This window comes from Doryrhamphus excisus, chromosome 7, assembly GCF_030265055.1.
Source record: "Doryrhamphus excisus isolate RoL2022-K1 chromosome 7, RoL_Dexc_1.0, whole genome shotgun sequence".
Lineage (NCBI taxonomy): Eukaryota > Metazoa > Chordata > Actinopteri > Syngnathiformes > Syngnathidae > Doryrhamphus > Doryrhamphus excisus.
In genome coordinates, this window is record NC_080472.1 from 22308140 (window position 1) to 22323627 (window position 15488).

General features: G+C 45.3%; 3 protein-coding genes across 7 annotated transcripts in view; 1 reads left to right on the forward strand and 2 right to left on the reverse strand.

The window, feature by feature from the left end:
• Nucleotides 1-873: 873 nt before the first annotated feature.
• LOC131132502 (E3 ubiquitin-protein ligase Mdm2-like) lies at nt 874-7546 on the reverse strand. 2 transcript variants are annotated; one of them, XM_058078217.1, is made up of 12 exons: nt 7389-7546; nt 6122-6176; nt 5975-6049; nt 4613-4746; nt 4500-4549; nt 4381-4436; nt 4201-4282; nt 3870-4069; nt 2315-2449; nt 2181-2252; nt 1940-2099; nt 874-1868 (listed from the first exon to the last, which is right to left on the reverse strand). In XM_058078217.1, exons 2-12 carry the CDS (start codon nt 6146-6148, stop codon nt 1381-1383), a joined length of 1479 nt encoding a protein of 492 aa, XP_057934200.1. In that variant the 5' UTR covers nt 6149-6176; nt 7389-7546; the 3' UTR covers nt 874-1380. The 2 variants fall into 2 exon arrangements, with proteins under 2 accessions (XP_057934200.1, XP_057934199.1); XM_058078216.1 differs by having other exon boundaries at nt 1940-2252.
• A 1328-nt stretch (nt 7547-8874) lies between these two features.
• nup107 (nucleoporin 107) lies at nt 8875-15162 on the reverse strand. Of its 2 annotated transcripts, none has more exons than XM_058078180.1 (27): nt 15005-15162; nt 14573-14655; nt 14354-14449; nt 14184-14278; nt 13972-14107; nt 13794-13897; nt 13608-13723; nt 13487-13535; nt 13339-13410; nt 13189-13277; nt 13049-13124; nt 12861-12974; nt 12696-12786; nt 12532-12611; nt 11568-11627; nt 11330-11475; nt 11165-11213; nt 11027-11096; nt 10839-10954; nt 10576-10765; nt 10380-10486; nt 10204-10306; nt 9739-9899; nt 9537-9662; nt 9338-9451; nt 9107-9274; nt 8875-9035 (listed from the first exon to the last, which is right to left on the reverse strand). In XM_058078180.1, the coding sequence occupies exons 1-27, from the start codon at nt 15010-15012 to the stop codon at nt 8928-8930; spliced, it is 2727 nt and encodes a 908-aa protein (XP_057934163.1). In that variant the 5' UTR covers nt 15013-15162; the 3' UTR covers nt 8875-8927. The 2 variants fall into 2 exon arrangements, with proteins under 2 accessions (XP_057934163.1, XP_057934164.1); XM_058078181.1 differs by lacking the exon at nt 15005-15162 and adding an exon at nt 14749-14963.
• slc35e3 (solute carrier family 35 member E3) overlaps nt 14653-15488 on the forward strand; it is a 6265-nt gene continuing 5429 nt past the window's right edge. The window contains exon 1 of one of the 3 annotated variants that reach the window (XM_058078244.1): nt 14653-14690. The gene's annotated coding sequence lies outside the window, so the exon portion shown is untranslated. Of the gene's footprint in view, nt 14691-15444 lie in introns of those variants that run through there. The other 2 variants (XM_058078245.1, XM_058078243.1) reach the window with 2 other exon arrangements.

The window sequence follows — 15488 nt, forward strand, 5'->3', positions numbered from 1 at the left end:
TCACACCACGTGTGTCAAGTCGCCGCCTAAACCGGAACTACATGAGTCTGTCTTTGGAAGTAAAAGCATAGCGTCTTTTTTGATTTAGTTTTGTTTTGTGTACGCTTGATTTGGTGATGTGTTACGATCCAAAATACTTAGCTCACATCCGGAATCACATTACTACTCATCATATTAAGTGCAGGAACAACACTCGTGTTGATACAGTGTTTAATTTTGAAAATCCAACAAGGAAGCCACATACAATGACTCTTCCGCTTTATACAAACGAACCCTTAGGAGCCCAGCTAGGATTTAGCGGCTGTACGTTCCGTTTCTGTTTTTTTTTCTTATTTCACTACAAGCTCGTGTGTTTTTTCATTTCTTCACAATAAAAGTGAAACGTGAGTATGGAGTTAAAATGTCTTAGAAGTTGGAATGTACATGTAATGTACACAGCCATTCAGAGTTACTATATGCTACCATTAATGTGTGTACTACAGATGGCAGTGTTGTACACTGGGGAGGCGGGGGGGGCACAATGGTGGCTTTGTTGCTGGAGACTTAGCCTGAGAAGAAGTAATCCTTGACACTGAGGCCCAAAACTCCCGAGTGTTGCACTGCATGCCCGGGTCAAAGGTCATACACTGTAGGTACCTCCTAGCAAGGACATGCTGAATGCATTTTTTGCAGCACGTACAATAAAGTGAATGATAAAGGTATCAAGCGCGCCCTCTGGTGGCGACTATAAGTAGGCGCTATCCTAATTCACGTTTAACATGGTTGGAGGTCCCCAAGTGATTTGTTGTGTAATATTTAATGATTGTGTTCCTAAACTGCTGTTACACGTGATGACCAGCAGGGGGGAGGATTGTGTAAAGAAACAAGCCAACATGCGCGGAAATTATATTTTATTTAGAAACATTAGAAAGCTCCATAGATTAATCATGGTATTATTTGAAGAGAGTAAACAAAGTGTTTGCTTAAATAAATAAATACATGATTTCACACACACACACACACAAGGTCCATTCTAAAGTTGATGCCATAAAGCTTCCGGGGAAGAAATGAGTCTAGTTGGGTTTCTAGGATTCATTCTGTCAAGGAAGCGTGCTGACAAAAATAGAAGTTAGACTTCTTAAGGCAAAGTTGTTCCTGCTTCAGGACACATTTGGGAAATATTATCATAAACTGAATGGGGAAAAAAAATCAAAAATCACCACGTGATCTGAGTAAAAACACAACAGAAAACCGATTCCTTTCTCTCTCTTTGCTTTATGCTAGCTGACAAATGATGGCGTCTTAGGAAGCCATCAACGTCTTCTATGAAGAAGACAACTTTGATCTCGTTCCCGTTCCCGTTCCCACACGGACTGAAAGACGATGATTTGGAGGAGCGATTCAGCTGAGGTAGGTGAGGACCACCGACTGGATGGGAAGCCTGCAGACGGGACAAAGCTTGTTCCTCTTCTTCAGCTTGCGGGCGCAGACGTAGCAGGACATGAGGTGTCCCGTCCTCCCGTGGACGATGCAGCCGTTTTTGGGGCGGGACTGACAGATGAGACACGGGTCCAGGCACGAGTCTGGCAGGCGCCACTCGGCCGACATGCTGCGTTCCAGCTCGGGGACGTCACCGGGGGGAGCATCGACGGGGGGGAACGGGAGAGGCTCCTGCGAGTCGGAGGAGGACGACGGTTGGGACTCGCTCGTCCAGAGCTTCTCCTGCGAGGAGCAGCAGGAGGACGAGGACGGCTGGGAGCTGGAGAGGAGGTCCTGGGAGTTGGGAGCGGAGGAGGCGGAATCGGAGAGGCACTGCGACTGGAGGGCGGGACTTTTTGTTCTTTTCCCGTCCGGAACATCAACTCCTTCGTGGTCCTCGGCGTCGTGACCTTCGGGACGCATCCATGCATCAGCCAAGGTCATCCATCAATTATTTCTGCAATAACAGACTTCAACGCACCTGCGGCATCTCTCACAGCCGATTGGTCCGTTGGCTTTGGGGGCAGGGCCTTAGGACAGGAAGTGTCCCGCAGCCAATCCTGGCGCAGCTTCCAGCAGCGAAGGCAGTTTCTTGGGAGGGGCGGGTTCAACTCGTCGCATTTATCACAGCGCCAGTAATCCTGCGCACGCACACACACACGCAACGTCACGCCAGGACATCGTGCACACGTGTGTGTGCGTGTGCGTGCGTGTGGACTCACAGCTTCTGTGATCTCGGTGTCTTCATCAAAGGAGTCGTCGTCTTCCCCCTCAAAGATGGTGACCTCGTACACCTGGACGTCCACCCAAACGTCAGTCAAGGTTCGATGCCGCCAAAGAGCGAGCGTGTCCTCACCTGGTCGTCCGCAGACAAGGACGCGTCGTCTTCGCCGTAGTCGTCGGAGTCGATGGACTCCACCTCGAACTCCACACTGAAGTTGTCGCTGTCCGAATCGGGGACGGGGGGAGCCGTGACCTCTGACCTCCCAGACTACACACACACACACAGGCTCAGTAAAGCACATAGGGCAGGGGTCTCAAACACGCGGCCCGCAGGGCCCCCGCCTTGATATGAAAGTTTAACGTAAAGTTTGATATGGATGCTGTATGGTATCATGTACCCAGAAATAATGTTTTGATTCATGTTCATGTTAAAGGTTAAATAACTGTTAATAGTTATCCTCCCTATCCGTGTGGAAGTGGTAAGTTTTTGGCGATTTAAGTTGAAAGGAAATAACTTGGAGGCTACCGTTTAGGTGGCTAGCTCTCTAGTTTGCGAGTTAGCATGTGTCACAAGACGCTGCAGTTGCGCAATATGTTGTAAATAAAAAGAGTATAAATGTGACTATAGTCGTGTTTTGTCATGTCTACAGGGCTCTAATAATGTTTTGTTCATTTTAATCTGAAAAAAATAATTTGTCTACCCACCAACTATATGTGCTTTCTTAAGTTTTTATTATTATTATATTTATTTATGGGCGGCACGGTGGTCTAGGGGTTAGCGCGCAGACCTCACAGCTAGGAAACCAGGGTTCAATTCCACCCTCGGGCATCTCTGTGTGGAGTTTGCATGTTCTCCCCGTGCATGCGTGGGTTTTCTCCGGGTACTCCGGTTTCCTCCCACATTCCAAAAACATGCTAGGTTAATTGGCCACTCCAAATTGTCCATAGGTATGAATGTGAGTGTGAATGGTTGTTTGTCTATATGTGCCCTGTGATTGGCTGGCGACCAGTCCAGGGTGTACCCCGCCTTACGCCCGAAGACAGCTGGGATAGGCTCCAGCACCCCCCGCGACCCTCGTGAGGAAAAGCGGTAGAAAATGAATGAATGAATGAATGATTAATGTTCATGTTAAAGGTTAAATAACTGTTAATAGTTATCCTCCCTATCCGTGTGGAAGTGGTAAGTTTTTGGCTATTTCAGTTGAAAGGAAATAACTTGGAGGCTACCGTTTAGGTCGCTAGCTCTCTAGTTTGCGAGTTAGCATGTGTCTCAAGACTCTGCAGTTGCGCAATATGTTGTAAATAAAAAGAGTATAAATGTGACTATAGTCGTGTTTTGTCATGTCTACAGGGCTCTAATAATGTAAATAAAATATTATTATATTTATTTATTACTGATTGATTGATTTTCTTTATTCTTGGTTTATTTATTTTTCATCTTATTTTGTGTAGAAAAATAAAAAGTAAGATATTTGAGAACAGTGGAATGTTTTATCAGAGCTTTTATTGTAGAATTTTTTAATTTTTTTTGTTTTTAATAAATGCGTTTTTTGGGGTTTTTTTTTTTTGGAAAACCTGATGCGGCCCAGTCTCACCCAGACCCGAGCTCCAGTGGCCCCCAAGTAAATTGACTTTGAGACCCCTGACATAGGGTGTGTGTGTGTGTGTGTGTGTGTGTGTGTACTCACCGCACTGTGAGAGTCTGATGATTGGCTGCTGCGTCTGTCCCCCCCGCCTCCGAGCCCACCAATCACGCACCAGGATAGGCTGTCATCAAAGGTCAGGGAGTAGCTGTCTGACCTCCTCCTCTTTGGACCTTCCTTGTCCTCCTCGTCCTCCTCTGATGCGTCCTCCTCCTTGTCCTCCTCGACGCTGTTGTGGGAGGGGCCTGGCGGGTCATGGGGGGAGGCGGGGTTAGCCATGGTTAGCCCCGCCCATCCAAAGGCTTGGTTTGGAGGACCTCCGGAGTCTGCCCCCCTTGCATGCTAATGTTTTCATGCTAATCCAGGCTTTACTCACCATTGCTGCTGCTCCTGCGGCTCCTCCTCCGCCTCCTCCTTTGTGCCCTCCTGTTTGGTGTTGAGGAGCGACTTCCGGCCTCCTAATTGGATGCCAATCACAACAAGACAGGACTAAGACGCCAATCGTGACAGCGGTGGTAAGTGCTTGCAGGAAGAAGTGCTTCATAACATGGCGGACCTCTGAGTGCTCCACCTGGCTGCTCCCGGTGGGTCCATCTAAACCTTGCGAGGACTCTACAAGACACAAAGACGCGTTAAATCCACGCCGTGTCTCTTCAGCGCCTCAGGAGGTCCTACCTTGCACGGGCACAGCCACCAGGTTCTTAGTCAGCATGGCAAACAAAACCCTGGAAGATTAAAAAGCAGATGTTGACGCCATCTTCATCACCAGGTGTCCTCCTGTGTCTCACCGAGGTTCTTTGACAGAGAAGCTGTCGACACCCAGCACGCGGCCCAGCGCGTCATGGCCGCAGTGCACGAGGTGCTGCTGCTTCTGGTCGTACAGCTGCTTCTGGATTATGTACTGACCCAGGTAGAACATCACCTGAGGAGACATTTCAGCATGACGTGATGTTGGGAACTTTGTCCTCCGAGCGCTCCAAGTCTAAGTCAAAGTCAACTTTATTGTCCATGAACAGTGGTGCAAATTAGCATAATGAAGTGAGATTAAAATAAAAACATGAGCTATGAACTAGGGGTGTAAGAAAATATCGTGATACTTCCACGTTCCACGATACTGTATCAATATTAAAAAGTATGATATGGATATTTTTAGGCATTTATCAAAGTTTTTAAAAAAATTATCATCATTCTACACAAAGTAGGGTGTGCAGAAATCGACAAAACCCATTCCGTTTGGAAAATGTGTCGTGTTTCCCGAATAAAGTATTCGGAAAACATAACCTGGTGCTAGCAAGCAATGCCAAGGTCCTTTTGTATACTACAAAAGTAGTACTGTGATATTGCAGGTATTTTGGTTTTCAAATTGGTATCACCATTTTGTTAAAAAATTATTACTTTAATTATTTTTTAATTATTTTTTTTTAATTATTAAAAAATATTTTAAAAAATATTTTAAAAAATATTTAAAAAATTTTTTAAAAATATTTGTACAAATATTTTTACAAATATTGTAAACAAATATTGTAAAAATTATTGTAAAAATTATTGTAAAAATATTGTTAAAAATACTGTAAAAATATTGTAAAAAATATTGTAAAAATATTGTAAAAATATTGTAAAAAATATTGTAAAATATATATAATTATTTCAAGCATCCTAAAATGACTTTTTACTGATGTTACTTTGTTCCACAAAAATACTCTGATGATGGATAAGTCAGGGACTGTATACTCTGCATTTTTTCCACAGCTAATAGAATGTGAACATTTGAGCAGGATCTTGAGACATAATTTAATTTATTTTTGTTTTTTTTGGTAAATTTAAAGCTGGATGTTAAAGCTTTATTTATCCAAATCCTACACTTTCGAGTTTTTACAGAGTAAAGTTTGTGATACAGCATAACATACTGTTCTAATGGAATATAAAAATGTGTTTAGTAAGTATTCAGTTTTTCCAGGAAATAATATTTAACTACAAGAAAAACAAAAAAATATCGCCTTGTTAACAGTATCGTGATATATCGTACCGTGATACGTATGGTATCGCCAGATTCTTGCCAATACACAACCCTAGTATGAACAGTGGTGCAAATTATCATAATGAAGTGAAATTAAAATAATGACATGAGATAAATGTAAACGATGCTCTACCTCCTTCATGGTGAAGACATCTTTGGTGGCTCCTGCCATCTGCAGCAAAGAACAGAAGCTCTCCTTGGGTCGAACCTGAACAACGAACAGCGTGACGGTGAGCACCTAAATTAGCGTCGACTAGCAGTAAGTCACAGGTCGCCTTACCAGTCTGTGGTCGTCTGAGGTCTCCATGTTGTGTTTCTTAGCAGATATCAATAATCTGACACACACATAAAGAAAAACACAATTGTAAAATTCCACTTCCACGGAAGATCTTGTTATCCCCGAGGAGCAGACATCTACAGCATCAAGCCAATCCATCACCATCATCACCTTCTTACCAGAGAGTGCTGTCAGCGTCCATGATGTGCAAGAAATGCAAATAAAGTGCAGAGAGAGTAGACGAGCGCTGCAGCCTCCTCTTATAGAGCGTCTGGGACATGTCAGGACTAGACCAGACCTATGCTGAGCTGCTCCTAGTCTGTGCCGGCCTATCAGGACCAGTCAGGCTGAGTCAGCAGCACACGCTCACACTGAGTGCAACAGCTGATTGAATCATTAAAGTGGACATGGCAGGACTAGTCCAATATGACTCATGACCAGCTAGTAGTAACCATGGTAACCATGGTAACCATGTCAGCTAAATGCGGCGCTGAAAGTGACAAAATGAACATCACAGTTTATGTTGTCATGGCAACATGTGTTCAGTTGACTGAAATATGACCAAATATGGTTCCAGCTAAATCTGACTAGCAAGTTTTACAAAAGGTCACGACTTCCTGTCTTCGTGATCTTACCCAGCATCAAACACGTCATGAACCCACGTGGCAACACTTCCACATTAAATCACATGAAGCGAACTATTTATTATCTTGATCATCTAAACAGGAGTTCACTTGACGTGGACATGTACGAAGGGCTTTGGCGTCTCCCTGTGACGTCACAGACACCCAAGGAATATGTCCGGACTTGTCCTACCTCCCTCTCTCGCTCTGTGTACATAGTATTCACAGTTGGTGTGTCCCCCTCCCCAACACGGACAACACATTACACCAACCTCACACCCCAATTAGGATTTCAGAGCATAAAAACAGATAATAATTCAGACTTATGTTCTGTGCATTAAAATGTCTCCTCTCTTGTTAGCGCCTCTTGTGTGGTTAAAATGCATTTCCAAAAGTTAAGTATGTCTTCAAAGTGAGCGTTTATCGCTGAACAATACTCCTAATAAACAATAGCAATGAATCCACTGGATTTAGCCACAGCGTGTTAGCTTAGTGATGACGCTTCTTCACCGACTGCTCAGACAGGCAAGCTCGAGGCTGTGCGGCCTGCTAGCAAACTGCTAACGTGTGCTAACTCCTAGCGCTTAACGCCTAGCTAAGTTGTTGTGATGATACAAACGGGGTGGTTTTAGTGGTGTTTCACGTACCTTTTGTCACCAACTGAAGAGTAAATCCAATTCCAATATCAAATCATGAAAGTAATTTACAAAATGCTAAATTAAAACCAGCACTCCTGCTGCCTATTCGTGTTGTGGTGTTGTGGTGTTGTGATGGTGTGGTTGCGCCTCTACTGGCCAAATACCGACACTGCATTAAAAGTTCATCCAGCAAGTCATTCGACCTTTTATCCTTTTGGGAACAAATACATGTCCTGACAAAATACCTCTAACAGATGTACAATAGTACGCAAATATACATTTAATAGTAACTGACATGGCACAGGGCTATAAAAATGGTTTCAATTCTAGTTATACTGTTGATTTCCATGCTTTTCACTGTGATTAGTTGAGCCGGCAGAGACAACAAAGATACTTTCAGGGAAATAAAAAAACATAAATCAACCAAACATGTACATTATCAGTTGGTAGTGTGTTTAATATGAAGCAACTAAGCCAGGGGTGGGCAAACTACGGCCCGGGGGCCACATCCGGCCCGCCAAGTGTTTCAATATGGCCCGCCTGTTTTTTCCAAAGTATTTCATTTAAACTCAACACATAACCTGGCATCGTGGCTTGGGCCAACTTTTTGATGGTTGAGGTAGCTGCTTTATCAATTTCGTTATTTGATGTGGTCTGTTGTTTACAAAATACTTTTGGAAAAAGGAGCACAAGCACAATAATAGTAATAATAATAATAATACTACTAATAATACTAATACTACTACTACTACTACTACTAATAATAATAATAATAATAATGTTGTCAATAATGATAATAATACTACTATTATATTAATATTGTTGTTAATAATATTAATATAATAATGGTAGTAATATTATTATTATTAACAAAAAAATAATAATAATATAATAACATTACTATAACTAATAATAATAATAATTCTAATAAAAATAACAATAATAATAATACATTTATAACACACTTTACATCAAATAAATGATTTCAAAGTGCACATATAGCAGATTGCATGACACTTTTACATGTAAAATATGTGTAAAAATATAGGTGTAAAAATGGACTGTTACGTGTAAAATACTACATAATCCCCCCCCGTCAATTTTGTTAAATTAATGCGGCCCGCGAGTCAAAAAGTTTGCCCACCCCTGAACTAAGCAGTTTTTAGTGCAGTGAAAGGCCTGTGCTATCCAAGGTCTCAGCTTAATCAAGCCAAACATTTAAAATGTGGTATAAGCATTGAAGCTGAGTGTAGATAAGATAAGATAGATAAGACACCATTGTCCTGGTAGATGGCTGTTTTCTCAGGCGTCACCATTTCACGTGCAGGAACACACAATTTTTTTTTTGGATTGAAGTTGAAATGTACGGCTAAGGATGTAACGAGGCGAAGACAAAAGTGGAAAATGGGAGGCCGCCACCACGTTTCCATGGTGACATACCATGCTAAGAAGTTAACCAGCCTTTTTGTAATCCCGCTTCAAGTAAAGCCACCAATACAGGAAAAAAAAGCTTTTATTCAGCGACGATAAACAATGCAGCGGCAACCCTCATGGCTGTAATTCGTAGCCAAGGGGGTCGAGTCCCTGGTCCAACAGACAGAGCGAGGATTCCCTCAACTTCAGTAGAAACCTTCTCAGCTCCTCTTTAGAAAACACCTGAGTTTAAGAAAGGGAAGTCAAATAAATGTCATTGCGGCGGAATTAGCGATTAGCTTAAAAAAAGTTACCTGGTAGAGGCGATGCTGGTCAGATGAGATGATGTCAGCGAGCCGTAGCGCCTCCTGGTGTCTGGAGGAGCTCTGCAGCACGCTGAGCAGCAGGAAGCTGAGTCGTGGCAGACACAGCGAGCGCAACGCCGCCATCTGGTGGCTGCGCTCCGCATCCTGCTCTGAATCCTGAAACGTTTATAAAAGGCGTCAGATTGCCCGTTTGCTTAAAAACTGACGTTTGATGTTCACCTGTCTGTTGTCCACCATCCAGCCTCCGTCGACAAAGAGCAGCACATTGTAGATTCTTTCCTTCACGTCTTCAGTCAGGACATCCAGACGGCTGGACCAGGCGGACAGAGAGGCCTGACGAGAAAGCAGCTTGGTTTATTCTGCATCCCAACATGGCTGACATGTCAATGACATCCATGGCATCTTCAGGTGAGCGTGCCTTGTACTCTTTCTCTCGCATCTCATTGGCTACTCTCTCTGTGAATTTGACCTCGGGGGCGGGTGCTGGCTTCTGGGGGGCTGAGCTGCTGTGACCGAACCAGTCAGTGAAGGCTTCGTGGGCTTCCTGTAGGAGCACAGGAGTCATTCTTCCACATACTATATGATGATGATGATTTTAGCAAGGTGAGTGGGCCACAGACCAGATAGGCTCTGATGCACAGGTGTTCTCTGACGGCGTTCTCATCCTCAGCGGGTAAGGGTGCGGTGGAACTGAGCCCCGACCACTGGCAGTAGATCTCTCGCATTGAATCTTCCGGAACTTTGGAGAAGACCGCTTTGGCCGCATCGTGTTTCTCCAAAGCTGAGTGAGACGCAGAAGCAATGAACGATGAACGACTTGATCGTTATCTTCCTGGCTTATCGAAAGGTGTCAGTAGCCATGTTTACATGGACCCAAATATTCCAAATAAGTCGGTATCACGTGATGTTGGTGTTTATGTTTTACTGGGCATGCCCCATTGACTATTCTGGTTGATTATAGCGCTGCATGTAGACACGAGATTGGAATATTCCTTTCCATGGATACCATTGCTTTCGGAAAGGTCATTCGGAAAGAGAAAAACGTGGCTAATGTTAGCTGGTACGGCGGTAAGACAAAAAGTTACCCAAAAACCTCCTCATGATGGCATTGGACTGTTTGAGGGCTTCAGCTCGATGGGCGGGATCAAACAAAAGCCAATCGATGACATCGATCTTCTTTTGGTCCTCCTATGAACAGGGCACAGCAACACGTGAACTCCACGCCACTATTCCAACGGAGGACTACCAGTTGAAAAAGAACCTTCGTGGTTCCCGTCTTGAGAGTCTGACTGTGGTGCATGAACTCGCCGTCGTCGTCCTCTCTCACGGTCTCCACCACCAGTTTAGTGACAGCAGCCACGTCCAGACCTGCCAGACAAAAAAAAAAAAAAAAAAAAAAACAACTGCTGCGGCTCTTTGTCCCATGCCGCCTGAACTCAACTCGATGGGAGTCTCACCAGCCTCGGTGGCCAGCTGCAGGCAGCGGGGGCGGAGCTCCGACTGGCTGACGGTTTCCAAGAAGGCGGCGTATTGAGCCGTGGCGAGGTCGGCCGGCAGCTGGCTGACGTAGCTGGCCACCAGTTCTGTTTGCTGATCCCGAATCAGGAGGGCGATGAACGCCTTCAGCACGTCCACGCACACGTCCTCCTTCGAGAAATCGAGAGAGAGAAATGAAAAGGACGTCCTAATTGACCCCGATCAGTCCTCGTCAACTGCTTACCTTCAGGGCCAAACCCAGAGAGCGGAAAAACAGGAGCAGGTGAGTCATGAAGCGCAGCAGGTGAGAGGGGAGGACCTTACAGGCCGTCAGCCAATCGGAGAACTCCTCCAGAAGACCTGAGAACGACACCTTACAGTTACAGGCAGTCACACTCCCAGGGGGTCAGAGGTCAAGGCGTGAGCTCTTACCGTCTAGGTCCCCCAAGATGACAAACTTCTGGATGACGTGGTAGTGTTCCCGCATCTCCTCCAGCACCCTCTACAGGGGGCATGTAGGGCTCAGTCACATGACTTCATTAAGGACCAATCACGTTCACTTTCTTTCACCTTTGACTCTGAAGCTTGGAGCTCCTCAAACACCTTTTCCATAGTCCAGCTGAGGAATCAGACAGTCAAACACAATGGCATTGGATTGGCAGCAGGTGTGTGTGTGTGTGTGTGTGTGTGTGTGTGTGTGTGTGTGTGTGTATACTGTACGTGCGTCTGTCATACTTGGATTCCAGGTATTCTCGAGGCATTGTCTCCACTTCCTGGTGGACCATTCCCAAGGACATTAGATGCTTCTCAACCAGCGAGTCCACCATGACTCTGAAGTACGCCCACACACAGTCCTCCCACGACTCGCACACCGCTAGCAGCTTCACACACACACACACACACACACACGTGTTGGCAGGTGTATTAACGGTTTTGAACATCTCAAGTGAAAGCAGTGATGATTGCATCTTACTGGTTTGATGTTTCCACTCAGGCTGGCATACATGGCTCTCTCGTATCTGTTAAAGTGCTCCTGGAACACACACACTTAATAAACACACACTCTAAATCAGGGGTGCTCATTAAGTCGATCGCGAGCTACCGGTCGATCGCGGAGGTGGTACTGGTCGATCGCTGGTCGATCGCTGGTCGATCGCGGCGTGACATTAAAAAAATATCATCCCAGCATAAATGCCGTCACTTGATTGACATTCAGATGACAACTGAATGTTGCCCTTCGGGCGACCAATCAAATCAAACGACGTCTCTAAGTGCAGCAGAACTTACGATGTCAGCCTATCATCCATCCCCGTTACTTGATTGACATACAGGACAACCAGTCAGATGACAACTGAATTTTGACCTTTAGGTCACCGCTCATGCGTAAACAACGATGCAAAGTGCTAAGCTAGTCGGCGAATTGCGAGATTTTAAAGCCCTCGCTAAAGTTTATGGTCACTAAAATGAGTGAAGGAGCTGGACCAAAAACTGGACCAAGTAAAAAGGCAAAAAACATATCACTTCCATACGGATATGGAATATTATACGGATATTATGATACGGATATTATCCATGACTGATAAACATTTGGAAGTGTGCTTGAGGCTGGCTATCAGCAGCTACTGTCCGGACTATGCATCCCTGGCTGGTTCAATTCAGTGCAAGTCATCAAAGTAAACTCAGGTAATTACAAAAAATGTTAATAGTTAATTATGTGTGTTTTGCAATATTGGCTCATTTGGTTATGTAAGGTACATCAACATACATTGTACGTACAAATAATCCTCAATACATTTGAAAATAAATAGATGTTTTGCATTTTTGTAGTGGGTAGATCATTTTGACTCGGTCATTTTAAAAGTAGCTCGCATGCTGAAAAAGTGTGAGCACCCCTGATCTAAATGAAGCCACTGAATGACGTGTCTGTGTGAATGTACCTCCTCAGCCATCCTCCAGCAGCAGGCCTTCCAGATTCCTCTTTGAGGATTCCCTTCAACGGGCTGTAACTCCAGGCTGCCTGTACATAGAAGACGGACTTTTGTTCCATTTATACAGCCGTCTAAATCATCAAATATATGAGTATGAGGAGGTGAAAGAGGACCTGAGGTGACGTTAGGATCGTGGTAGAGCTTCCAGCCTTCCAAAGTGGATGCTCTCCAGGCCTGGCCGCAGCGTGTGCACAGTCTCTGAGCCTACACAAACAGAGACAGAGAAGCTTTTAACACCACTTTTTAACATCATTAAAGTACACCGGCCCTTTAACGACCTCCTCCGTCATGCCAGCTCGAATAAGAGTGAACAGGTTCTTCAGCAGACGTGCATCGTCTTCTCGGTCCAGGACAGCCAGGGGTCGCTGCTGCCGGAGGGGAGCATCTGGATCCTGAAAACATATCGAAAAATGAAATGCCGTAGCTGGAATCGGAGAGGATGCGTTGTCATCGTGACAGGCCTCACCAGCTCAGTGACCAGCGGGACGGTGAAGGCAGTGCCCCTCTCCCTCCTCAGCTTTAGGGCATGCTGGGTATTCTCCCTAACACACACACACCCACGGTTAAAAAAAAAATACAGAATCAAGCAAACCAAGTGTAACTCACCAGCACACATTTTTGGCGTAATATTCAATATTGTCGGAGAAGTCTCCAATCTGATCCTTGGCGATGCTCTCCAGCCAGTCGACGACCAACTAGATGAGGAGTGAGTAGGAGCGAGTGAAGTACTACGAGGAACGTCCTTGTGATTGTTACCTGACTCTGACGTATGACGGCATCGTGCTGGAAAAGCTGCTCCACCACCAACTTCTCACTTTCACTGGGAATCTACACACACAGAATAAAAACAAGCATATATGGGTGTGTTCTACTTCTGAAGGGAAGGAAAAAGTACGTCACTCACAGCCATGTCCGTCATCATGTCATCCTCAAGCGCCAACTGGACCCGGTCCCTGCAGAAGGAGACAGTTACTGAGCAAGTCAGACCGAGGTCAGGCCGCCATCAGCAGGAAGTGAGCGCCCACCTGTAGAGGGACGCGATGAGTCTCCAGGTGCAGCTCTCCTGCTGCAGCAGCCAGCGGACTCCCGCGGTCATGCTGTTGCGACCCGCTCGCAGCACCACCGACTGCAGCATTTCCACCTTTAACACGGCGAGGTGAGCCGTTAGTCGTCTCGCGTTGTTTTATGAAGAAAAGATGGGAAGAGCCTACCTTGTCCTGGCAGAGCGTCTGGTAGTCTTCCAGCAGCTCAAACACGGCAGAGGAGGAGTGTTTCGAAAAGGAGGCAAGGAATTCCGGGAAAAGACTGGTGGCGGCTGCGGAGACCAAGCGCTCCCCGTGTCAGACGGCACAGCAAACACACGAGGTGAAGTGCGTTCCTTTCACTCACCCGCCTCTCCGGGGTCATCCTCCTTCAACAGGGCCGAGCTGAGGTTGGTAATGTCCTCTGTGAAGACGCTGGTGTTTTCCAAACCCGAAACGGGGGATACGTACATGCTGCCGGTCCACTCGCTGTCATCCAAATTCTTGACCCAGAAAGGTGATTACATGAAGTAATTGTTGATACAGGAGATGAGGCATACGTACATATAGTATACTTACCATACTGCTTAGAGTGTTTCTAGGTGTGTGCGTGTAGCGAGGTGTTCGACCTGCTGGAGCCAGAATTGCAGAAACATCTGGAATCCTGGGAGTTACTGAAGAAGTGTCATACAGGAAGTCAATATAACAGGAAATCTTACTAGTGATCTCAGAAGGTGCATTTTTACTACCAGCTTGTCTGAAGAGGGATGCGGGCGTGTTCTTCAGCAGGGAGCGGGCCGGTGTTACCGTGGAAACAACAGGACTACCTGTGCCAGGTGAGGGGACTGAGAACAACAGTCAGGAAAACAACAGTTCTGCCGTAAAGGATGTGTTCACAGTTGATGTTAATAAGTAAATTAAACCAAAAAGCAACATTGGTATCACACACACACACATTCCCAGGATACACGCCACTTTCTTCCTCCTCCTCCGGGCAGCCACAGTCACCTCGTCATCCCGAACCACGGGAGACAGCAGCTCACTTTGATCCCTGGAGGACGAATGCAAAGTCAATTGCAATCTTATGTAAGGTAACGTGATTTGAAAACAATTAAACCACTTTAAGTGACAACAATAGACACACATGGATAGTAAAGTACAGCCGCTGTCCTTGTAACGTTAACTAGCACTGGTTAGCATCTGTGGTCATTTTGGACGGGGAGCGACGCTAGCTCCTTTAGCACCGCTAGCTCCTGCTAACGCAGACAATTAACCCGATATAGACAGAGCAGATCATTAAAAGTATGCCGACTATCGCAGCGTCGAAACACTTAATTGAATCCCAGGAGCTGTGACAGCTATTTGCGATTGAAAAGGTCAAATAGTTAGCATGTTAGTACCAGTCCATCGGAGCCAGTTGTCACTTCCCGCTTCACGAGGGTCAACGGGCTTCTTCTTCGTGGCTAAAAAAAGGTAGTTTATAAAAAGCTTTGAACGCAACACTGCCAACACAAGAAATACAAAAGTATAAATTGCGTAACGTGAGACCAAATACAAAATATAATTAATATAATTATGTTATATAGCTAATATATAAACTATATATAGTATGTTGTAGTGCTAGGTTACCGGAACATAATTCACCCCGGAACCATCGATAGGGGAGTGGTTGCCACCCGGAGGGGTGGGCGCGAGAAAAGGGGTTTTCTCTTCCTGTTGTGGTTGCGAGGAGTGCGAGTTAATGTTTGTGCGAACAATAAAGTTTTCTCCCAAGTTTGACACCCGGCCTCAGACTCCAGTTCTTCGGCGTTTTAATGTATATACTTTAGCCCTGCGATTGAGGGTGTAGACTCCAACATAGATTAGATGTATAGAAAATGAATG